Below are 26340 nucleotides of genomic sequence, written 5' to 3' on the forward strand. Positions count from 1 at the left end.
CAACACCGCATTTTGTTTTACCTGAAGCCCCTCTTGTACAAAATTCTTGAGCTTAGATTCTTAGTTCAGAACACTGGGTATGCCTCAGTTTTAATGTGACTTACTACTTTATTTTATCAGAATGTCATGGCAGTAGCTTATATTTGGTGCAGAATTGTATCAAACATAGACCATTACACTTCTTCTGTGCAATGATAGTTTAAAATAAATAAATTAAATTATAATACGGAAGAAGAGGAAATTTAGACAACATGAGATATAGGAAGAGTCATTAGACAACATGATTGACAAATTTAGAGTACATTCTTATGAGATTTTGTAACTTCATGACTTGTTAAACATGTTCACACCCATTATGAAAATATATCATATGATATACATTTTGAAATTGCATCTGCTACCTTTGAAATGTCTGCAAAAGCAGCATTCCATTCCAGATTGGGTCTATAATAATAACGCAAAGCTGAAGATTAACATAATATTGAAGCACTACACAAATGTCTTAGGTGCTCCAAATAATATCATGCTTTTTCTGTTAAGAATGTTGGGAATTCAGGAGAGGAATACTCTGTTCATTCTTGAAAAAATCTTGGGGGTCAAACTCTGTCTTAATTTGTGCCAATCTCCTAAAGTTTCCCTTAAAGTACTTCTCACCCCAAACACTAGCTTTTGAGTAGCTTGTGTTGTCATGCTTGTTTTTGCCTAAATCAAGATCCTTATAGTTGAAATAGGCAGCTCTTGGAGATTTTGAGACATAAGGAGTCATGTATTTATAAACCATTTTAGCCCATTGTAGATGCCTCTTGGATGCTTCGTCACTATTGACTTCCCAGTTGACCAGGTATTGTATGTTGTACAAGTAGCCCTTTCTGTGGGGAAAAGGGATTTCAGATTCTGAAATTTCATTCATTCTACCACCATAAGGTTCCAATATCAGGAATGCTATTTCTTCTTCTAGAAGCAGTTTCCAAGCTCCTTCTAGACCAGATTTTGGTATTGGCTCCTTTACAAAGTCAGACTTGGCCTTGAAAGATCTTTTAAACATGGTAGTTCTGTTGAGCAAGAGTTCTAGAGGGTCCTCTATGTCATATCCAGCTATGAACATCACTGATTGAATCCAGCTCATTTCAATGCAGTCTTTGGCCTGCAATCCCAATTCTGGGAAACTCTCATTCATCAGTGGGATCAACCTGTCTATTCCTCCAAGGAAAATAGAGTTGAAGGTTGCTTGGAATTTTTTTGATTTGTCATGACCACTAATTCGAGCAATTACTCTAATGACAAGATCCTCATGCGAGTCATGTGCTATATATTGCCACCTGTGAATGAGATTGGTGACTCCTTCCTCCAGTGTTCTCCCAACGTTGAACCCGATAACAATAGGTGGAACTCTGACCAACCTGATCTTCCATGCAAGGATGACTCCAAAACTAGCAGCATCACCTCCTCTGATGGCCCAGAAAACATCTTCTCCCATTGATTTTCTATCACGAATCTTCCCATTTACATCTATGAGGTAAGCATCAAGAACATGGTCTGCTGATAGGCCATGCTTCCTCAACATCAGACCCTGTCCCCCTCCACTGATATGTCCCCCTATCCCTACACTTGGACAGGTTCCTGCCGGAAATCCGTGCACTTTACTTGCTTTTGAAATTTTGTAGTAAAGTTCACCTATTGATGCCCCAGCCTGAACCCAAGCTGTTTCATCATCAAGGTTAATGTCGATGGAACGGATGTTGATGAGGTCAACCATCACAAATGGGACCTTACCAAGGTAAGATAGCCCTTCATAATCATGGCCACCGCTTCTAACTCTGAGCTGCAGTTCAAGTTGTTTGCTGCATAGAATGGCTTCTTGAATTTCTGATTCATGGAAAGGTGTTAGAATGATAAGAGGCTTCCTTGTGGAACTAACCCATCTAGGATTTTGTGCCAATGAATCCCAGACTTGGGGATATAGCGAGGAGGATGAGGTGAAGGTTATTTTTTCAATGTATTCAGAATTTCCATCAAGTTGGGTTAACAAGCATTCCCTGAATTGCTTCTCAACTGAGGTAGAATCTGCACATGAGATTGGAAGAAGCAGTATCAGAAACACTGCACAATAACCAAACTCCATGTTTACAATTACTTCTGTAACTTTAGTTGATTATGTTTCATAATTCACACATTTATATACATCATAGCTCAGTGACCATTCTCATTTTTATAAATAACATATGAATATCGGTATGTTTTAAAACAATTTACCAGTGTAGGTCCGTTTTAACTATTGACCCATTAAAATTGTTATTTTAACTAGCAAATTTAAGGAGAACATATTGGTCAAATATGTAATTTTGATCAATCAATAGTTAAAACAAATCCATGTTGGTTAATTGTCTTAAAACAGACTTATTGATATTTTGTTTATAAAAATGACGCAAAGTTGTCCATTAGCCTATATGCAATTTATGTTTATATGAAAAGGTTAAATATTGAACTAGATAAATGCTAACGCTATTGTAATAATAAAAAAAAAAAAAGGCTGACCATGTTGTAATCAATCCAAAATTAATATTATGTTGATTTGAATGTGCGAGCCGTTTACTATTCCATTTTGCTGCTTGAGATATTGAAAGTAAATAAAATCAAAACGTTTTAATTAAATCATTAAAAATTATTTTATAAAAGGCAAAAGATACACCATACATGGATGACGAGAGAAATAAAATATTTACCGATAGTCTATTTACGATAGTCTTTTGGTCATGGATCAGTTATGGTCCGATTGGATGGAGGAAAAAAAATAAGAAAGAAAGAAAATACGAATAATGATATATATTTTTTATTGTTTGATTGAAAAGAAATAGAAAAGAAAATGAAAGAAAGTTGAATTTGCAAACATAAAAATTAAAATTTTTCTTTCCACTTATTTTTTCTCTTAATTCAAATTTCAATACTTTCTTCTCTCATTTTTTTTTCTTTCAATCCAAACATAGGGTTAAGAAATAAAAAAATAATAGAAAAAAGCAAAATCAATAGAAAATGACAATAATGCTAAACATGCACGCAATAACGTAAGTTCATTGATGTTCTTGTCTAGGTTGCTACTAGTAGTATTTATAAAAATTAAAACCTTTTAATTAAATCTCTAATTAATTTATACAAATCAAAAGATATATGGATCACGAAAGAAATAAAGTATTTACTTATAGTGTTTCCGTCATGGATCACGAATGAACTAAAAAACAAAAAGTTAGCAAAAATAGAAAATGACAATAATTCTAAGAATGCACACAGTAACTAAAGTTCATTGACGTTCTTGTTTAGGCTAATATGGTAATGGTACTATTTATAATTATTTTGCCAAAAGTCGAGATTGGGTTTATTTTACATATTATTTATAAAAAAAATAAGTTTTATTATTTTAATATTAATTAAAATTACAATAAATTTAATTTTGACCGAAGTATTAAACTTTAATAATAAAAAATTACCAAAATATCGTTTACACTTTCATTTCCTAAGAATACAGCAGTCTTTTCTTGTATTAAGATATACACTTTTCCTCCTTAACAAACACAAATATATTAGATGTTATTTTCAAATTCTTTTATTATATAATAATTTTATGACTAAAATATCTATTACACTCTCCTATCTTATATAAATATTATTATTTTATTTTCTTATTTTAAGAAATACACCACGGTTTTTACTACATTTTTATAAAAAATAATAATTTAAGTAAATTACACTAACCACTCTTGAAATTTAATAAAATTATACAAACTCTCCCTTTGCATTAACCTTCTAGTGTTTTCCAAACAATTAAGTATTTTTTAAAAACTAAGGAAACTAGTGTAGGAGTAGATAAAAACATAAAAGCTCAAGGATAATTAGTGTAATTTCCTCCAATAATTTCTATAAAAGCATAAATTTCAACAAGAAAATCATTTGCTAATATATATCTATAATTTATTTTTACAAAAACGTTACTAAATTATTTGATTTTTGTAATATATTTTCTGTCATAAATTCATTCTCTATTAATCATAAAAAAATATTCTCTATTGAATGCCATTTTTAGCCTTTTTTTATGAACTAATGGCAAATTTGGTTAGACATTTTGTCACTCCCAAAGTGTTTTACTTTGTCTACAACATCTTACAAAAAGAAGCAATGATAATGCGTAAATAAGAAGCAATGCTAGGGTATCGAGTGAATGAACAATAACTTGATAAATTAAAAATAATTTATTATAATTTTAATTAAAAATATATTTAAAATATTTATAAGAATATTCCTTGTTTTTTTAAATTAGATGAGCTAAATTGTATATTTTTACAATACCTATGAGCTCAATGGAATAAGAGGTAATTTAATATTTATATTTTTTTATCATTACTAATTTTCATCGGAGAACCTAGTTGGGCACCTTCAATGGATTCTATCCTCCTAATCACGTTTTCAACATCCACAAGGCTTGACTTGAGATCTTACTTAAATGGACTGAATTCAGTATCATTCAATGATGTTATTATTAAGAAGAATTTTTTAAATTAAAATATGTTTTATGTCTCTATATTTTCATCAAAATTAATTTTAGTCCTCGTAATTTTAAATCGATCAATTTTGTTCTTATACAATAAAAAAAAAAGTGGATTTAGTCCATATGCATTAAAAACCAAGTGACCAAATAGGGACCAAATTCACCTATTTTTTAAAATATATGGACCATGATCTGAAATTATAGGGACTAAAATCAAATTTGATTTTTTTTTAATTCTTTTGGCAAGTACAGGAAAAAAAACATATTTACCTTTTTTAACTCTTTTGGCAAAAACTTCATCTCATCGATATTAATAAAACTCGTCCAATTCCTAAATTTTAACTTAAGCATTGTCGAATATAAAATTTATTTTATTGGAAGAGACAAAATCCACTCCAATGATCTTTATGATTTGGATAAGTTCCCAAGTTTTTTTTAATTTGTACCAAAATTAAATGCCTATTCACGTATATTACTTCCTCAATTTAAAAAAAAATGCTCCTTTTAATCCCTCTCTATAAAAAAAATTCTCATTGATTTTAGGGTTACTAAGATATTTATTTTTTTAATGCAGATGGACTAGAAAGAGAATTTTTTGAAATTAATAGACTAAAAAGACAAATTTAAATTTGAGAGACTAAAAGTCCCAAATCTCAATATCAAAAATCTATTTAAGCCTATATTTTATTTGTAATTATTTATAAGTAAAAAGAAATTGTATGTAATAAAATGTATCATTATTAATAAAATTGTGAGCATAATTTTTATGAAATATATTTTTATCATACTTATATAAAAGAATTTCTATTTTTTTTAATCTAGTTGAGTCCACAAAATGTGAGGACCGAACCTAACTCTAATAAACTTTTGAGACCAACTCATCAAAAATTTTAATTATAAACAAAAATCAACATTATGAGTCAAAAATTAAATCCATAATCACATACTTAAAGAATAAAATTATCTATCAATCATGTCAAATAATGGTTACTCTTGAAATTTTCATAAAGTCAAATTTTGATAGTAATACATGGCTTCTAGGAATAGCAAAAATATCCACATATATGGATTTTTATAGATAAAATATGTAATGGATAGAAGATGGATAATTAATTGAATATCCAGTCTCCGCAGATAATTTAAATGGATATGTCTGTACTCGTCAATAAATATCGACGGAAACGGACACATTTATATATCTATTTATTTTTATTGGATTTGTAAGGTTGAAATATTGTTCCTTATTAATTTTTGTTTGCACTTATAGAATTGGGTTATTTTAGTTTATTGATTTTTATTTAACCTTATGGAATTGAAATATTTTAACATTTAAATTTAGTCTTTAAATAATTGAAGTATCCTAATTAGTGTAATTGTATAAAATTATAAATTAATTTTCTTATCTTTTTTAACTCACTAAAATTGACTATGTGAGTACTGGAGTAAAAATTAGACAGGATTGATAAGGAAAAATATTAACCGTCACATATCTGATTATTTAATTTTTTTGCAATTAAGTCTAAGATTTGAGTGAAAGGTGAAAAAAAAAAAACCCTTTAACTTAACCCTGCTATCAAAGCCCTCATCCCCTCAACACCCTCCGCTGTCTGCGCCGCACCTTCCACCGCCTCTCCTTCAACCTCGTCACCTTCAGCAACAACGCTCATAGAAAATACAAAAAGAGCGACCTTGCCCCGGACGAGTGCGAATATGACAATGAAAATGGCCAGATCTGGCCTCCTCACCAATGGATCCCTCTTTAAGGCATTTCTTCTTCATCCACATTGTGCAGGAAAACCAAAAGACCATTGTTGCATATCCCCTCATGAAATATGATTGTAATTTTTATAATTTTTTTATAATTCAATTCTGATATTATTTTTGTATAATTTTTTAAAATTTTAAAATATTTTTGTTTTATATTTATTAGTTTCAGAATTCAAGTAGCATTGCCCTGAAGTATCTTAACTCAAATAAGTATATAAAGCAATTCATTTGGAAGTTGAGAATCATGTTTTATTACTGACATTTTTTTCATAGTCTTGATTTATAATTTTTGTTTATTTTGTATACATTAGTTATTTTATTTTAAAATGTCAACTTGAAATTTTAAATTTGGTTATTCAAAACTTAAAAAAAAAAAGTTGATGCTTTAATTGAATCACAAGTGACTCTAGATAGATTTATTAAAACACATAAAAATAAATCTTAAAATATAGGTAATTGCTTATTGAATGAACAAGTTAACAATGTAAAAATTGATGAAAATGAAAATAGAGAAGAAGTATTGAGTATGAAAGATTGAATGAATTAATTTTAATATCAATTGAAAAAGAAATGTTAAAGGAAATTGATTATAATAAATTAATAAATAACTTTACATCTTTAAAAGCTCCAAAAATAATTTTTCAATAAAAATATAAATATTTAATAAAAATTTGTGAGGTTCCCGATTCCTTTCCTGAAGCTCATAAAAGTCTCATGGCTGATGAAACAGAATCGCTAGTTTCGTTTCCTGAAGCTCATAAAGGTCTCATGGCTGATGCTTCTAGCTCAAATTTTACCCCTCAATTTGATTATATTACAGAAGATTACAACATGGGATTTACCCCTCGTGAAAAAGTTATCACCCTAGTAGATTTAACTCTTGGAGATAATATAAAATCAAAAAGGAAAAGGTTGCCCATAGAGCCGACTTTTAATATGCCATCTCTTCTACTAAACATAGGAAGTATTGACCCCCAATTACTTCCTAACTAAATATTCGCAGTGGACTTCTACTGTTATAAGACACTATAGAGTAAACCATGAAAGTCATGTATCTAACAGCCAAGACATGATAGCAAGAGCTGAAACATATATAGGAGATATAGCTAGAGCCTGTTGGGAATCTTTCAAACAAACTTTCCCATAACAAATCAAAACAAATCTAGTAGACCCTGGTCGTCCAAACATCTACAATTTTTCCAGCCTAATACAAAGAATTTTTACAGCCAATCTGTAAATGATGGAAATACCATCAGATAAAAAAGCTATCTAGGAAACCTAAAAAGACTCTCTATAAGTTATTTCAGTAAAATAAAAGAATTTACCCAAGATTACCTAATGTATGCCTCTATAGTAGGAGGATTTACAAATAAATCTTTAGGAGAAAAATTATTCTTAAAACTCCTGGGTAAATTAGGACAAAAAATTAGAGATAGTTGGAATGATAACCAAATTGACCCAGTCATGAATAATCTAACTGTCAGAATCCAACACATAATGAAAGTGATGGAAGAAACATGTACCAACATAGCCATTAACAAACAAATAAAAATGGCTGATTCAGAAATTTGTAAACAGATCTACACTCCTCAACAATACCATAAAGAAATTAGGAGAAAAAGACCTCAGTACAGACCTCCCAATAAACAACCTTCTAGGAAAAAGAATCCAACCCGTAGGTATTCAATTAGAGCCTCTAATTCTAGAAAACCTACTCTTAACAAATAAAGACATGTTAGGAAACTTAGAGATAATAAAACATACACAAAACAATTAGAATGTTATGCTCGCCACCAACTAGGATATTACTCCAGAGATTGTCCAAACAAAACCAATCTGTTTACAAGAGAAGCAGAATTGATAAAAAGCTATAGGATGAATCTTATCCCCATAGATGAGACAGTCTCTACTCACTCAGAAATATATTCAATAATTAGTTGGTCTGACTATACTTCTGAAGAAGAAGAACTTAATAAAGATTATAAAATTCTAAATGAATTCACTAGAAATAAGTATACTAATCTATACCCAGTGGATGACAAATACAATTAGTATGGAGAAATCCTTGATGATTTAGGATACAACCTAATGTTTAAAACAGAACTAAATGATTGTGAACATGAAATACAATTCCACATAGGACCAAATCATAAGGAATGTCATTTCTATAAAAGATATCCCCATAAAACTTTAAGAGCTGATTATAGTCTATGCTACAAGAACTTTTGCAAAACTTGCGTACAAACGGTTTTGAAAACAGAATTTTCAAATTTTAAGAAAGAAAATGATTATGGAAATAAAATCATGAATAATAGGATTTCCACTCTGGAAATCAGATTAAACCAAATGGAAAAAACCGTAGATTTTCTTAACAAAAATTTTGAAAAAAGTAGAAATCCAAACTTTTCTGAAATACAAGTGGGCTTATGACACTACAAAACAAAGACTGCATCCCCATAATTTGCAATAAAAATAAAAATAAAAGCCTGCATATTTTGGTTAAAATAATTTTTCCTAAAATAAACAACTTGGACCAAACTGAAGTAATTTTGCAAGCTTTGGTAGATACTGGTTGTTCTTTTACTTCCATGTGCAAAAATGTTGTACCCCAACATAATTGTTTTAGGAGTAATATAATAACCAAAACCAGAACAATGTCTGGAGATATAATAACAAATGACATAGAAACTAGAAATTTTACTATTCAATTATCTACAAATTGCGATATTTTTGGCAACAAAATCTTTATCAATAAAGTAGATGTTGTAGACTTGCAACCGGCCAAAGAAAAAATGATTTTAGGACTTGATTTTATCGTACACGATAACATATCAGTCACTATTACAAAAGACTACTTATTAATTTCTACAAATTCACAAATGTCCCCCATAATAGACGAACTCACATCAGAGTTACGAACAAAGTGTGGTGATGCCCCCACTACTAATGTTAGTGATCAATGTCCTTATGACACCCTGGTAGCTGTAAAATAAAAGAATCAAAAAATTATGGTAGGATAGGAACTTTAGGAACATCCCATGATCCTTGACATGAAAATATTTTAGAAAGTATAAAAATAGAAACCGAGCTACAATATGAGTTATCCATAGCAGAATCTGATTATAATTCTGTCAAGATCAAAAAAATCATAACTTTCGATAATATGCAACAGATTATAGACAAATTAAACAAAATAAATATAATAGGAAAAGACCTTACAAAATATTGGGAAAAGGATCCTGTTATATGCAAATTAGAAATTATAAACCCAGACCTGATAATTAAAACTAAAGATATTCAGTATGGGAACTTCGAACAAGAGGAATGTAAAAACCACATAAAAACTCTCTTGGATCTAAAAGTTATAGTACCTAGCACTAGTCCCCATAGAAGCCCTGCGTTTATTGTTAATAAACATTCAGAACAAAAAAAGAGGAAAAACTAGAATGGTTTATAACTACAAAAGACTTAATGACAACACTCACATAGATGGATACACTATTCCTTCTAAGGATGTGTTGATAAATAGGATACAAAAAGTCAAATGATTTTCTAAATTTGATCTAAAATCTGGATTTCATCAAGTTAAGATGCATCCTGATTCTATAAAATGGACTGTCTTTTCTTGTTCAGAATGATTGTTTGAATGGAAAGTAATGCCTTTCAGATTGAAAAATGCACCACAAATTTTCCAAAGAAAAATGGATAATATTTTTGGAAATTACAAAGAATTTACTTGTACATATATAGATGATGTGCTAGTCTTTTCAAGAACTAAAGAAGAACATTATTTACATCTCAAACAAGTTCTTCATTTATTTGAAAATTTTGACTTAATTATCTCAAAGTCAAAAATGGAGATTTGTAAGACTCATATATCTTTCCTAGGAACAAAAATAGGAAACGGAAAAATAAGGCTCCAGCCTTATATCTCCCAAAAAATTCTTAGTTTCCCGGATAAAATGGAAGACATAAAAATCCTGAAAGCTTTTCTAGGGCTGCTTAATTATGCAAGAAATTTTATTAAAGATCTAGGAAAATACACAGGTATTCTTTACAACAAAACATCTTTGAATGGTCAAAGAAATATCAATACGGAGGATATAAAATTAGTCCAAAAAATAAAAGAAATGGTTAATAATTTGCCATATCTATCTTTACCACTAGATTCTGATTATTTGGTCATAGAATGTGATGGTTGTGAACAGGGATGGGGAGTCATCCTAAAGAAAAAGAAAAATAAATATGAAAAAATTCATCATGAAGAAATTTGTATATATGCCTCAGGAAAATACCACACAAAACCACAGGTATACTCAACTTCTACAGATTACGAAGCAAATGTCGTAATAAATGCTTTAGAAGGATTTAAACTCTTCTTAATTAATAAAAGGCAAATTACCATAAGAACCGATTGCGAAGCAATAGTGGCTTATGGTAGCCAACAAATAAATACTGACAAAAAGTCTCACAAAAGATGGCTTTTATTCCAAGAGTATGTTTATCATAAGGGAATAAAAATAAATTTTGAACACATAAAAGGAGTTAAGAATGTTGCTGCTGATATTCTTTCTCATTTTTCAGGGATACAGCAAGATGAAGACTTGTAAGGTCTCATACCAAAATATAAAACAAAAAAAATGAAGTTTGGCAATCAGGAATTGCCTGTACTTACAAACGAGTTTCACTACCCTGGTAGGGAAGCTGTCAACGACAAATTCAATTGCCTTATTGATAATATTTGGAATATTCCAAAACATACAAACAATAATGAGCAATTTGTGTTTTCAGTGAAAAAGGGCATAATTTGTGCCTTATGCAATTTCTGCATAGCAGATAACCAAGGAGTCCCTCTCCTTACAAAAGCCTCCCCTTCCGGTAAAGGTTATACAGCTTTCGTCCTGTTATCAGGACCCCATAAAGGTGTTTATACCAATTTTAAAGACCTTTGCCTTGCAAAGGAGGGTATTCAAAGCCCAATTTACAAAGGATTTTATTCTAGGGAAGAAGCAAAAAAAGCCCTTGAACTAAATACTACAGACATCAATAAAATAAAAAAAGGCCCTTGAGCCAGAAAACGCGATTACAGTCATAAATGCTGACCAAACCAAGACCAACCACAAAACCTATAAGGACTCAGTCAGTCCAAATATCCTCGGACCAATAAATGGCTTGAACCTAGACAATTTCAAGAAAATACAGAACTTATTCACAACAACCAAACCCAAATCTTGGGTCTCTACATAGGCGTGAATGTTATTTCAACCAAAAAATTGTATGCACCAATAAAACCCCATTCTGTGAAGACAAAACCAATTGTCCTTGCAAAATAAAATTCCTTTTCAGAAAAGTCAGATTAGACCTGGACCAATTTAAGTCCTTTAGATATGAGGACTTAACAATTTCCACAAAGAGTCTACTGGACTACGGATGCTTGGAATCAATCTTGATTCCTCCATCAGATAGGTTTGAAGGATTTAACCCCTCAATTAATGAGGCTATAAACCTAATACAGGAAGAAATGATGGATTACATTGCCATCAAAATAACAACCTGTCCGAACAATTTTTCTGCTCAAAATTACCCCTGCCATGTTATGAAACTCCTACTGGAGGATCATAGAAACTTTCCCTATCTGTTCAATGACGAATATGAAAGTTGGGATGTACAGGGTAACACATAGTTGCACACACACTGGAGAACACTATAAAAATAAGTGAGAGAAATAGAAAGGAAAAAGTTTGTAATAGTGCTTTGTGCAATAATATCAAGCTTCTTTTCGGATCTTCTCCTTCTTCCCCTTTTGATCTTTTTCGTCAATCTGTAAGTATAACATCTACCATGTCTGGCTAAATTCTCCGAAGGCACCCTCAAGGGGCCATAGTTATCTTCATTGAGAAAATGCGAATATGATTTAGAACCCAGATGTTTACTTTACTTTTGAATTTTTTTTTTGTTTTTTGAAAATCTAGGATTTGTAAGCCTGCAAAGGTTTGCCCTTGACATCTGTTTTTGAAAAGCAATGAAAATCCTAATGTTTTTGAAAATCCTTTATGGTTAGGCTAGTGCTTTAAGGAAAATAAGATCATCGTAACCCTAAGAGTGTGGGCTGGTAAGGATCTTCCGTACTCGGTTTAATATCCAGAAAACCAATAAGGATCCTGTATTTGTATTTAAAAAAAAAGTTATTCTATATTTTTCTGAAATGAGATAACTTATAGTATTCACTTGAGGAGTGTCCTTTATCCATCTAATTTGATTTTTTCTTCCGCTTATCGCTTACTCTTTATTCTTAACTGTGTATTTTATTTATCTGTTATAATATAATATAAATCTAACTAGGAGGCTCTACCATCTTTGTTGATCTATATTATATTATCTTACGAATTATCCTTTGTTTTTACGTACTACTATTTTATTTTTTTTACCTTTTCGTTATTTAAAAATACAATCGACTCGGTACCTCATTGATCTGATTTTTAATTAATTAATAATGTAAAAAATTACATTAACAAAGTACAAGAACTAACCTCAAAATAATATAATTAAAAAGGTTCAATTCAATAATTTGGTTGACATATATTGCACACTACAAGAAAAATGACATATGCATACGGAGGCTTTTACCTACACACATAAATTAGTGTAGGTAAAAGTCAAAAAATACTTATACCTACAGTTGTTTGTCATAGGTAAAATTCAAAAAATTGTACTTACTATTATTTGGTGTAGGTAAAACTCAAAATAACTTCTACTTACAAATGCTTAGTGTTGGTAAAATTTCAAAAAACTTATACCTACAATTACTTGGTGTTGGTAAAATCCTATAAAACTTGTACCTACAGTTCCTTGGTGTCACTACAAGAAAAATAACCTAAGCTTACGGACGCCTTTTTCCTACAGACATGAATTAGTGTAGGTAAATCTCAAAAATACTTTTACCTACAACGGACTAATGTAGGTAAAACTTAAACACTTGTACCAACCATAATTTGGTGTAGATAAATTCATTAAAACTAAAAAAAGACTTTTACCTACAATTATGTTGTGTAGGTAAAACTTCAAAAAACTTGTGCCTATGATTGATTAGTGTAGGTAAAACTCAAAAGGATTATTACCTACAAAAGCACAGTATAGGCAAAAAAAAAATCACGAAGGACATTTAAATGATGTGATAATATTAGTATTTGTTTGATTAAAAAAATAGAAAGAGAGAAGCTTTTAAAAAAAGAAGATAGAAATAAAATAATGAGAAAATATATTGATTTATAAATTATTTAATACAAAATATTCAAAATATAAAATAAAAGTTTCTTCTGGTTTTTGAATAAGAAGTAGAAAAGAATATACATTTTCTCTTAGTTATCTCTTAGTTATATAACATAAGTTATTATTATTAAAAGATATACATTTTCTCAGTCCCCTCTGCCTTCCCCTAATCTCACTTCCTACTCTTCACACATTTTCTCAGCTCTCTCTATCAATTCGCTTTTCGTGCTTCCAATGACTGAGTAAATCTACGATTCTCTGTTCATTCATTTCATAGAAATTCACGTTTAACTCTCTGCGTGCTCCTTGATCCATTTGAGTTCACTAATGGAATCGAAGAACGGAATTTTAGAATTAGGTCGATTCGTTTTTCCTTTCACTTCTATTATTGATTCGATTGTGCAATTGCAAAATGCAAAAACTCTTTGGTTTTTCTCGTGTTTTGACTTTTTCGATACTGTTGCTAATTACTTTTTTCGAAATTGCAAGGTTATGCTGTGAGGGAGTTTTCCAAACAGGGCATTAAGCCAGGGGAGTTGGCTATCATTTCCAAAGAAGTGGTATAGTTCATAGATTATTAAATTAAATACAGTTTTTTTTTCTGCTTTTGCTTTTCACAATTTGTAATTGTCCATTTCGCTATATGTTGATGATTCTATCATGCAGTATTTGATTTTGATTGCATTTGGACATGTTGTCTATTTTTCTTGTTAACTGTTATAAGCAAGGTTATCATACTGCAATTCAAATCGTGAATTGTCAAGCTTGTTTTTAAAATCATAAATTGTATCAAATCCTTAAATTCATAGGAGGTACATGTGATAATTTTAAACTAGAAAAAGACCAAAGTTGGTAAATTGTAACTGAGTATGTGAACCCTATATTTAGAAGATGGAAAGTAGAGCAATGGAATAGCCAAATACAATGTATAGAATGAGTGAGTGACCATGCGAAACGTTGTCTTTAGAAGAATGAAAATAGAACATCTGAAAAATCGGATATGGTGCGTTTAGCAGTGCCCCTTTAGCCCCTTTTTTAATCATTCAAGCTTTTCAAACTTTTCAATTTCTTTGATAAGAATGGTAAAAACAATGTAAAAAGAAAATTGAATTGTGCAATTCATATCAATGATATGAATAGTTGGGTAGTCAAATCACATCCGAATTGTGTTATTCGAATTGTGAATAGTAAGATTCTAATAATAATTATAGTTCAAAACATAATCTTGAATTGGACATCTTATAAGAGCAGTAATTTTATGGCATATTGTGCTCCTCAACATTTGTCTCGGTGTCTCCCTTAGATTGTTCCCAAATTGACTGAGGTATAATATGAAGCAAACATTATTTTTCACTTCTAAATTCCTTTTAAGCTATAGATTGCATTACCTTAACCCATCTCAGTATTTGAAGGTTTTGACTGATACACATCCTAAAGTCCAGTCAGCTGGGCAAATGGCCCTTCAACACATTAGTCTTTACTTAGGAACTATTCTATCCATTTGATTCCTGTTTCTGTGATTAATATTTTTAATTTTCATGTTTTTTCCAGGTTGGGAGTGTGATAAAGAGTCCAGAAATATCTGGTCTTGTTCCTACTCTACTTAAGGGACTTTGTCATCCTAAAGAGCATACAAAATATTCCCTTAATATTCTTCTTCAAGTAAGGTTAATGACAATTACCTTGTTGATTTTGTTTAGTTTTATACTTAGTTACTCTTCTGTTTTTGCACATACACCTTCATAATGAGGGGTCCCGTATCACTGACACATGGATTCAATGAAGTCTCTTGCTTTCTCTTCTCAACCAATATAATATAATCTGCTTCTAGAAATTAATACTGCACTTTAAACAATTTTGTCAATGCATAAAACAATTGAGATCCCATCCTGGATACCAAACAGGTCATAATATTACTAGGCTAGAAGAGTATGGAAAAATCCTATTTCCTTTTATCTATTGCTTTTCTTATCAGGCTTTTAATACTGTTTTCAGTTGTGGTATCACTTGCTAAACAATGGGCATTTGAAGAACCTTCTGTGGAGACAATAACTGGTGAAAATGTTTTGACATAGCCACATGTGGTGAGTCTACTAGTGTTTATAGTTGCTTTTTACTTTTTTACTCATTACGGTAAGATGCTGAATAACATGCTTTTTTTCTAGGTTATAATATGATTACTTTTTCTGTTTGAGTTGTAGTCTGAAGAAAGGTTTGGTAAACTTTTCCTACACTATGAGCATGAGTAGATGATGATCATAGTTTGTATATTTCCCAATTCAGTGGGAAGCTTGGTTTGAATGTTTCTCTTTCTTTCATTTTTAGATTAGATTAGAAGGACATTATTTATCCTATTCTTACAATATCCCAACTATACAATTTTGGCTCAAGAATTCAATACTATTGAATTCTTGATTAAATTGTAGGAAGTTGAGTAGCAGTATTCAGTCTTGGAGGAATATCAGACATGCATGTGTCTGGAACTAGTATGACAACCAATTTGAAGTTTTTAAAATTGTTTGTGCTTTCCTATTGCTGTCTTTGGTGTTGTGGTCAAGAATCTTTGTCACCCTAGGTGCACCTTTGTATCTCATTTGTTTTTTTTTTTGTCTAATTTTTTGGTTATAAAAATTTGAAATTCAAAGGACCGGTTGAAATGGACTGTAGCCAGACTGATATTGAAATCTAAATGAATATAATCAAATCAACATGCATAAGTAGCAATCTTTCTTGTATTGCCAAATGGACTGAAAAAAAAAACATTCAATGAATCGAAGGCTTGAGGAGGACCATAAGCAATGCCTAAAGGAAATTGGTGTTAGCAGTATTTTGGTGCAAATGTTTGAAGAAGAATTTCTAAATTTTCAAGTATAATTCCTTTAACTGGTTTGCACTATTAAACAATACATTATTTTTTCATCTTTATAATATGTGGCTGGAGTTTTGCTTAGCTTTGCACTATATTGATAGTACCATCCAATAGTTAGAATATGTAAATTAGGGAGCTTGTAGAATCTCTCGTTGGCTAGAAATAACTTCTCCGGACCAATTCCTGACTCTATTTCAGAAATGGCCTCTATCAAGTTCCTCAACTTGACTTGCACGGGAATATGCTTGAAGGTAATTTGGATTAATAAATTACTCTAGAACATCAAAGGTTAGTTAATTCACAATTTAAAAAAAAAATATAATTACCAAAATTTTATGATATCATCGATGTTTATATTTTTATTTCTTATATATATATATATAAATAAATTATTACGTTACTTAAAATTATTTATGAAAGATAAATTTAATTAAATATAATATTCAGTAACTATTCAAGTATATATAAATATAATTATCAACTTTTATAACAGAAATGTGAAGGCAAGTTTTTTTTTAATTGTCAATTTACGACAATTTTAAGTTAGTCCCTTGATATTAATCATTTTTTTAAAAAAAAACTGAAAGTAATTTTTGTCTTTTATATTCCTCCTTTTTTTTAGATAGGTCCTTGCATATTATTATTAAAATACAATTTGATATCTGTGTGTTGTGGTTAAAAAGCAATTTAGTCATTATAACCCGGGAGTGCATAAGCGTTTGCAGAATGGATTGAATCCATTTTGAAAAGAAAAATGATTTGATCCAATTATTTTGATTTTATTGATTTATCATTCAACAGATTTAGTTTAAAATTTTAATATGATATGATCCGATTAGATCCAATTTAAAACAAATTATACCAGTTTTTTTTTTATTATTACTTTTATTTTTTTAAAATAAGATTAAATAAAAAAAACAATATATATATATATAATAAAAAATGTAAAATATTAAATATTTCATTCATATGTCACTGTATAACTAATAACAATATATTTATCCCTTTAAACACAAATAAGTAGTAAAAAAATTATTTAACTAAATGTATTTTTTATAAATATATATAAGTTATATGATAATTTTATAAGTATATAGGAAATAAAAATAAAATAAAACTATATATTATATATATATATATATATATATATATATAATTAATGTGTACAAGTTTGGTTTGGATTGAATTGAATCAATTTTTAAATTTAAATTTGATCTGATCCCATCCAATATTTTTAATTGAATCAATTTCAAGCAGATAAGTGTCCAGGCAATCATAATAACATTAGTTTTCTCACCTATTTAAGTACTAGTCAATGGCATTGGGGAGAGTTTTGTTGATGGTATAATGGAAGGGATGTACCTTATAATATTTAGCATAGTTAAGATTTTGACAGTGAGACTTTTGGGATTTTAAGATTTTTACCATATTGATCATATAATACTTATTTGATATATATAACAATTAATAACATATATATATATATATATATATATATATATATATATATATATATATATATATTAGTTTAGCTAAAATGGTAGTAATGCAAACACCCTTGGGAGAGGGTGTTTAGCTAACATATATTCAATATGAAAAATTTTAAAAATCAATTTAAATTTTAAAATAATAAGTTATATGGCTGAGTAATTGTGTTTGCTTTGTTATACCATTTCAAAATGTAAGAAGTGTTTCTTGAATTTTGTTCATTGACTTTGTACTTCCATCTTAAATATTGATGCACAAAAGATGCATCCTCTGACAATGATGAGAAGAAAGGTCAATATTCTAAGTTCTAGAATGAGTTTGGTAAATCCATTAAACTTGGTATCATTGAGGTTGCCACCAACTGATAAATACTATTTACTTGGTATCTTCTATTACTATTTCAGCCAAATAGAATGGCATTGAGAGGAGAATAAACTTAATTTTCCTGCCATTGAGGAAAGAGATAGGACAGTTTTCATTCCCACTAGCCCAATGCTATACATGCTCTGCCAATATGACTAGTTGCAGTTAATTTTGGCATATTGTTAAGGAACAAGTTTTTCCACTCTCTCCCCCACAATATTCTCATGTACCCTTTATTCCTTTCTTTCTTTCTATTCTTTTAATTTTTTTTTTGTCAAATATTTGATGTCTCTAATGTATATATGGTTTCTTCTTTTGCTTCTTGTTTTTGTCACTTGACATGTTATATCCTGAAATGGACACGTGGGTGTATTTGGACTTGAAGATCCCAATGGTTAGTTTTCTTCTCTTATGAATCTCCCTTAGTGCATCTTTTTTACATTCTTTTTTGCAGTTTCCTTCAATCCATGATATATTGTCATCATCCTATAATCATTTCAGAAATTCTGGATATTCAAAATGGTTGAAATAATACCGTAAATATATTGAGGTAGATCTCTATAAAGAAAATAAATGAACACATCATTGATTAAGAAGTTTCTTCTATTTGGTCGACTTTCTTCTATAATATAATAAACTAAAGCATGTGGATGATAGTGAAATTGTTTTGGGCTAAAAATTAAAAAATTGTTCACTATATTAAACTGATTTTGTAGGCCGAGGGGCGTACGTTGTGTGCTCTTCCGAACGTTAAATACGTGCTCTTTCGAACGTTAAATACGTGTTCATCATTTATATAATAATTTGGGCCCAGGTTTGATTGTCACTTACTTAATTCTTTCTACTATATAGGCTTTGTTACCCAGGGTGATATACTTTGTTCACTTGCTTGAAAAATACTATTGTCTGTCATTCTTGAATTCTTGATCAGTGTTTCTAAGTTGATTTCTCTTTCAGGTAGTGATGAGCATCTTGAAAGGAAGATTCTAGATCCTGAGCGCTTGAGTAGGGTGGAATCAATTTTTGGCAATCTTTCAGAAACCATCAAAATATATGGTCCCTGGTCTTCTGTATGGGTAGGAGAAGCTGGAGGGGCATACAATAGTGGTGGCAATCATGTTTCTAACAGATTTCTAAACAGCTTTTGGTGGGTAAAATTGGTTGTCCATTCCTTCCATCAGTTTTTGTTCTTTTTTAATTTCTAAAGGATGGATTATGATGTTTTATCTGTTATATTTAGCAAAACATGTTGCTAAATATAAAATTGGTTCTTTTTTAAATTGGTTGTGATTTATTGTAAGTTTTGAAATTTAAATGGCTCAGGTACTTAGATCAACTTGGAATAGCATCCTGCTACAACACTAAAGTCTATTGCAGGCAGACTTTAATTGGAGGGAATTATGGCCTTCTCAATGCCACCACCTTTGCTCCCAATCCTGACTACTACAGGTAAGTACTAATTGAAAATTGCAACAAACAAAAAGAGAATACTTTTTTTTCCTTGAAGGTTACTTGAAGATTTCTGGTGATTATTACATCATGTTTGAACATATCTAATCCTAGGTTCTGGCCTTGTTTCTAAACAGTGCAGTTTTGTGGCATCGGTTAATGGGAAAGAAGGTTCTTGCGGTCTCAAGTGATGTTCATATTAAAGACTTTTACCTACAGTTAGAAAATGTAAGTAGAAGTTAATAACTTTTACCTACAATTGAAGGTAATAGATACATATTAAAGACTTTTACCTACAGTTAAAAAATGTAAGTAGAAGTTAATGACTTTTACCTACACACTATACATAGTAGGTAAAACCTATAGTGACAGACAATTAACCGTCATTATACGCTCCCTCAAAGTTGACAGAAGAAACGTCCGTAGGACAAAGTCTATCATACATTTACCTACAGATTTTTTATTTATAGTGACAGTTTTTGTCTGTAGGTATAAGTCATTTTTCTTGTAGTGACCATTAGAAACGATGACACGGTGGGACAAGCACAAGTAGTAGTCTTTTATTTCTTGCCTTGCTAAACAAAATATCATCTCGTGCAGTTTATGCTCCATACTTGTTTAGGTACTCGTTAAGTGAATAATATATGCAAATATTAAATATTCGCAGGTATGAACAGCTATTCGTGAATATTTTTAAATTAGAGTTGGTCCAATTTAGAGACCTAAAGCGAATTTTAAAATGAATCCTGTTTTAGTCTAATAATTTTTTTAACATAAATTAATATTTTTTATTGAAAAATTATTTTTGGAGCTTTTAACGATGTAAAGTTATTTATTAATTTATTATAATCGATTTCCTTTAACATTTCTTTTTTAATTGATATTAAAATTAATTCATTCAATCTTTCACACTCAATACTTCTTCTCTATTCTCATTTTCATCAATTTTTACATTGTTAACTTGTTCATTCAACAAGAAATTACCTATATTTTAAGATTTATTTTTATGTGTTTTGATAAATCTATCTAGAGTCACTTTTTGTGATTCAATTAAAGCATCAACTCTTTTTTTAAGTTTTGAATAACCAGATTTAAAATTTCAAGTTGACGTTTTGAAATAAAGCAACTAATGTATACAAAATAAATAAAAATTATAAATCAAGACTATGAAAAAATGTTAGAATAATAAAACATGATTGTCAACTTCCAAATAAATTGCTTTATATACTTCTTTGAGTTGAGATACCTCAGTGCAATGCTACCTGAACTCTAAAACTAATAAATGTAAAACAAAAATATTTTAGAATTTTAAGAATTTATAAAAAATAATATCAGAACTAAATTATAAAAATTACAATCATATTTCATGAGGGATATGCAACAATGGTCTTCTGGTTTTCCTTTTTTTCTCGGAGCACAATGTGGATGAAGAAGAAATGCCTTAAAGAGGGATCCATTGGTGAGGAGGCCAGATCTGGCCATTTTCATTGTCATATTCGAACTCGTTCGAGGCAAGGTCGCTCTTTTTGTATTTTCTATGAGCATTGTTGCTGAAGGTGACAAGGTTGAAGGAGAGGTGCTGGAAGGTGCGGCGTAGACAGCGGAGGGTGTTGAGGGGATGAGGGCTTTTGATAGCAGGGTTAAGTTAAAGGGGTTTTTTTCACCTTTCACTCAAATCTTAGGCTTAATTGCTAAAAATTAAATAATCAGATAATAATATGTGACAGTTAATATTTTTCCTTAACAGTCCTGTCTAATACTCCAGTACTCACATAGTCAATTTGATATATATATATATATATGGCAGCGGAATGGAGAAGGAAGAGAGAAAGGAGACGCCACTTCAAGGAGAAGATGAGTCTAGAAGAAGCTCACCACTATAGGAGGTCATGGATAAGAGCTTGGAGGAAGAAGGAGATGAATGAAGGGAGAGGGAGAGAAGAGCACGAAATTTTATGCTCTAAAAGAGCTTTGAAATCTGAAGTTTAATTTTCAAATCATCAAAGTTGAAAAAAATGCACACACATGACCTCTATTTATAGCCTAAGGGTCACACAAAATTGGAGGAAAATTTGAATTTCAATTCAAATTTCACTTGAATTTGAAATTGAATTTGTGGAGCCAAAATTTCACTAATTATGATTAGTGAATTTTAGTTATGGTTCCGCCCACTAATCCAAGATCAATTCCAAGATTCTCCACTAAGTGTGCTTAGGTGTCATGAGGCATGTAAAGCATGAAGGACATGCACAAAATGTGACTATATGATTTGGTAATGGGGTGTAGTAAGCAAATGCTCACCTCCCCCTCTAATTGGATTGGGCTTCTACCAATTCAATTAAATTTATTTTCAACCACACACATCAAATATTCACTTAGTGCATGTGAAATTACAAAACTACCCCTAATACAAAAACTAGTCTAGGTGTCCTAAAATACAAGGGCTGAAAAATCCTATATTTCTAGGGTACCCTACCTACATTATGGAGTCCTAAATACAAGACCCAAAATTAATGAAACCTTAATATAATATGTACAAAGATAAGTGGGCTCATACTTAGCCCATGGGCCCGAAATCTACCCTAAGGCTCATGAGAACCCTATGGCATTGTCTTGCATTTTTGGCCCAATGTTCTTGGAGTCTTCTATCCAATGCCCTTGGGGTTTATACAATTACACTAATTAGGATACTTCAATTATTTAAAGACTAAATTTAAATGTTAAAATATTTCAATTCCATAAGGTTAAATAAAAATCAATAAACTAAAATAACCCAATTCTATAAGTGCAACCAAAATTAATAAGAAACAATATTTCAATCTTACAAATCCAAATAAAAGTAAATAGATATATAAATGTGTTCGTCTCTGTCGATGACGAGTACAAACATATCCATTTAAATTATTTGTGGATACTGAATATTCAATTAATTATCCATTACATATTTTATCTACAAAAATCCATATGTGAGGATATTTTATCTATTCCTAGAAGCGATGTATTGCTATCAAAATTTGACTTTATGAAAATTTCAAGAATAACCATTATTTGACATGATTAATAGATAATTTTATTCTTTAAATATGTGATTATGGATTTAATTTTTGACTTGAAAAGTTAATTTTTGTTTATAATTAAAATTTTTGATGAGTTGGTCTCAAGAGTTTATTAGAGTTAGGGTTGGTCCTCACATTTTGTGGACTCAACTAGATAAAAAAGAAATAGGAACCCTTTTATATAAGTATAATAAAAATATATTTGTAAAAAGTACGCTCACAATTTTATTAAAAATGATACATTTTATTACATACAATTTCTTTTTACTTATAAATAATTACAAATAAAATATAGGCTTAAAAAGATTTTTGATATTGAGATTTGGGACTTTTAGTCTCTCAAATTTAAATTTGTCTTTTTAGTCTATTAATTTCAAAAAATTCTCTTTCTAGTCCATCTGCATTAAAAAAAAAAAAATCTTAGTAACCCCAAAATCACTGAGAATATTTTTATAGAGAGGGATTAAAAGGAGCATTTTTTTTAAATTGAGGAAGTAATATACGTGAATAGGCATTTAATTTTGGTACAAATTAAAAAAACTTGGAAACTTATCCAAATCATAAAGATCATTGGAGTGGATTTTGTCTCTTCCAATAAAACAAATTTTATATTCGACAATGTTTGGATAAAATTAGGTGCCTACAAGAATTAAAAAAAGATCAAATTTGGTTTTAGTGCCTATAATTTCAGATCATGGTCCATATATTTTAAAAAATAGGTGGATTTGGTTCCTTGGTTTTTAACGCATATGGACTAAATCCACTTTTTTTTTATTGTATAAGAACAAAATTGATCGATTTAAAACTACGAGGACTAAAATTAATTTTGTTGAAAATATAGGGACATAAAACATATTTTAATTTAAAAAATTCTTCTTAATAATAACATCATTGAATGATATTGAACTCAGTCCATTTAAATAAGATCTCAAGTCAAGCCTTGTGAATGTTGAAAACCTGGTTAGGAGGATAGAATTCATTGAAGGTATCCAACCAGGTTCTCCGATGAAAATTAGTAACGATAAAAAAAATATAAATATTAAATGACCTCTTATTCCATTGAGCTCATACGTATTATAAAAATATACAATTTAGCTCATCTAATTTAAACAAACAAGGAATATTTATTTTAAATATATTTTTAATTAAAATTATAATAAATTATTTTTAATTTATCAAGTTATTGTTCATTCACTCGATACCCTAGCATTGCTTCTTATTTACGCATTATCATTGCTTCTTTTTGTAAGATGTTGTAGACAAAGTAAAACACTTTGGGAGTGACAAAATGTCTAACCAAATTTGCCATTAGTTCATAAAAAAAGGCTAAAAATGGCATTCAATAGAGAATATTTTTTTATGATTAATAGAGAATGAATTTATGACAGAAAATATATTACAAAAATCAAATAATTTAGTAACGTTTTTGTAAAAATAAATTATAGATATATATTAGCAAATGATTTTCTTGTTGAAATTTATGCTTTTATAGAAATTATTGGAGGAAATTACACTAATTATCCTTGAGCTTTTATGTTTTTATCTACTCCTACACTAGTTTCCTTGGTTTTTAAAAAATATACACTAAAACTCCGTTATACAATACACTGACCCTCTTAATTGTTTGGAAAACACTAGAAGGTTAATGGAAAGGGAGAGTTTGTATAATTTTATTAAATTTCAAGAGTGGTTAGTGTAATTTACTTAAATTATTCTTTTTTTTATATAAAAATGTAGTAAAAACCGTGGTGTATTTCTTAAAATAAGAAAATAAAATAATAATATTTATATAAGATAGGAGAGTGTAATAGATATTTTAGTCATAAAATTATTATATAATAAAAAATTTGAAAATAAAATCTAATATATTTGTGTTTGTTAAGGAGGAAAAGTGTATATCTTAATACAAGAAAAGACTGCTGTATTCTTAGGAAATGAAAGTGTAAACGATATTTTGGTAATTTTTTAATATTAAAGTTAATACTTCGGTCAAAATTAAATTTATTGTAATTTTAATTAATATTAAAATAGTAAAACTTATTTTTTTAAAAAAAATAATATGTAAAATAAACCCAATCTCGACTCTTGGCAAAATAATTATAAATAGTACCATTACCATATTAGCCTAAACAAGAACGTGAATGAACTTTAGTTACTGTGTGCATTCTTAGAATTATTGTCATTTTCTATTTTTACTAACTTTTTGTTTTTTAGTTCATTCGTGATCCATGACGGAAACACTATAAGTAAATACTTTATTTCTTTCGTGATCCATATATCTTTTGATTTGTATAAATTAATTAGAGATTTAATTAAAAGGTTTTAATTTTTATAAATACTACTAGTAGCAACCTAGACAAGAACATCAATGAACTTACGTTATTGCGTGCATGTTTAGCATTATTGTCATTTTCTATTGATTTTGCCTTTTTTTATTATTATTTTTATTTAAAAAAATGAGAGAAGAAAGTTTTGAAATTTGAATTAAGAGAAAAAAATAAGTGGAAAGAAAAATTTTAATTTTTATGTTTGCAAATTCAACTTTCTTTATTTTTTTTATTTCTTTTCAACCAAACAATAAAAAAATATATCATTATTCGTATTTTCTTTCTTTCCTATTTTTTTACCTCCATCCAATCGGACCATAACTGATCCATGACCAAAGGACTATCGTAAATAGACTATCGGTAAATATTTTATTTCTCTCGTCATCCATGTATGGTGTATCTTTTGCCTTTTATAAAATAATTTTTAATGATTTAATTAAAACGTTTTGATTTTATTTACTTTCAATATCTCAAGCAGCAAAATGGAATAGTAAACGGCTCGCACATTCAAATCAACATAATATTAATTTTGGATTGATTAAAACATGGTCAGCCTTTTTTTTTTTGTTATTACAATGGCGTTAGCATTTATCTAGTTTAATATTTAACCTTTTTCATATAAACATAAATTGCATATAGGCTAATGGACAACTTTGCTTCATTCTTATAAACAAAATTTTAGTAAGTCTGTTTTAAGACAATTAATCAACATGAATCTGTTTTGACTATTGATCAATCAAAATTACATTTGACCAACATGTTCTCCTTAAATTTGTTAGTCAAAATAACAATATTGATCAGTCAATAGTTAAAACGGACCTACACTGGTAAATTGTTTTAAAACCTACTGATATTCATATGTTATTTATAAAAATGAGAATGGTCACTGAGATATGATGTATATAAATGTGTGAATTATGAAACATAATCAACTAAAGCTACAGAAGTAATTGTAAACATGGAGTTTGGTTATTGTGCAGTGTTTCTGACACTGCTTCTTCCAATATCATGTGCAGATTCTACCTCAGATGAGAAGCAATTCAGGGAATGCTTGTTAACCCAACTTGATGGAAATTCTGAATACATCGAAAAAATAACCTTCACCTCATCCACCTCACTATATCCCAAAACAAGAGTCTAGGATGATCATATTTTATATTTTTCTGAAAAGAGATAATTTATAGTGTCTACTTGAGGATTATTCTCTATCCATTT

At 29.5% G+C, this 26340-nt stretch overlaps 2 protein-coding genes across 9 annotated transcripts; one reads left to right on the forward strand and one right to left on the reverse strand.

The window, feature by feature from the left end:
- Positions 1-284: 284 nt before the first annotated feature.
- On the reverse strand, positions 285-2159 carry LOC114409350 (berberine bridge enzyme-like 22). Its single transcript, XM_028372778.1, has one exon. The coding sequence runs from the start codon at positions 2120-2122 to the stop codon at positions 536-538; it is 1587 nt and encodes a 528-aa protein (XP_028228579.1). The 5' UTR covers positions 2123-2159; the 3' UTR covers positions 285-535.
- Positions 2160-13741: 11582 nt separating this feature from the next.
- Positions 13742-20381, forward strand: LOC114409351 (heparanase-like protein 1). Of its 8 annotated transcripts, none has more exons than XM_028372780.1 (9): positions 13742-13815; positions 14063-14133; positions 15125-15235; positions 15569-15657; positions 16641-16693; positions 18679-18687; positions 19251-19440; positions 19617-19742; positions 19880-20379. In XM_028372780.1, the coding sequence occupies exons 5-9, from the start codon at positions 16684-16686 to the stop codon at positions 19983-19985; spliced, it is 441 nt and encodes a 146-aa protein (XP_028228581.1). In that variant the 5' UTR covers positions 13742-13815; positions 14063-14133; positions 15125-15235; positions 15569-15657; positions 16641-16683; the 3' UTR covers positions 19986-20379. The 8 variants fall into 8 exon arrangements, 3 of the variants coding, with proteins under 3 accessions (XP_028228581.1, XP_028228580.1, XP_028228582.1); XM_028372779.1 differs by lacking the exon at positions 13742-13815 and adding an exon at positions 13820-13931; XR_003666039.1 differs by lacking the exon at positions 13742-13815 and adding an exon at positions 19010-19107 and having other exon boundaries at positions 13830-14133; positions 19880-20378.
- Positions 20382-26340: the final 5959 nt, after the last annotated feature.

This window comes from Glycine soja, chromosome 4, assembly GCF_004193775.1.
Source record: "Glycine soja cultivar W05 chromosome 4, ASM419377v2, whole genome shotgun sequence".
NCBI classification, from domain to species: Eukaryota; Viridiplantae; Streptophyta; class Magnoliopsida; order Fabales; family Fabaceae; genus Glycine; species Glycine soja.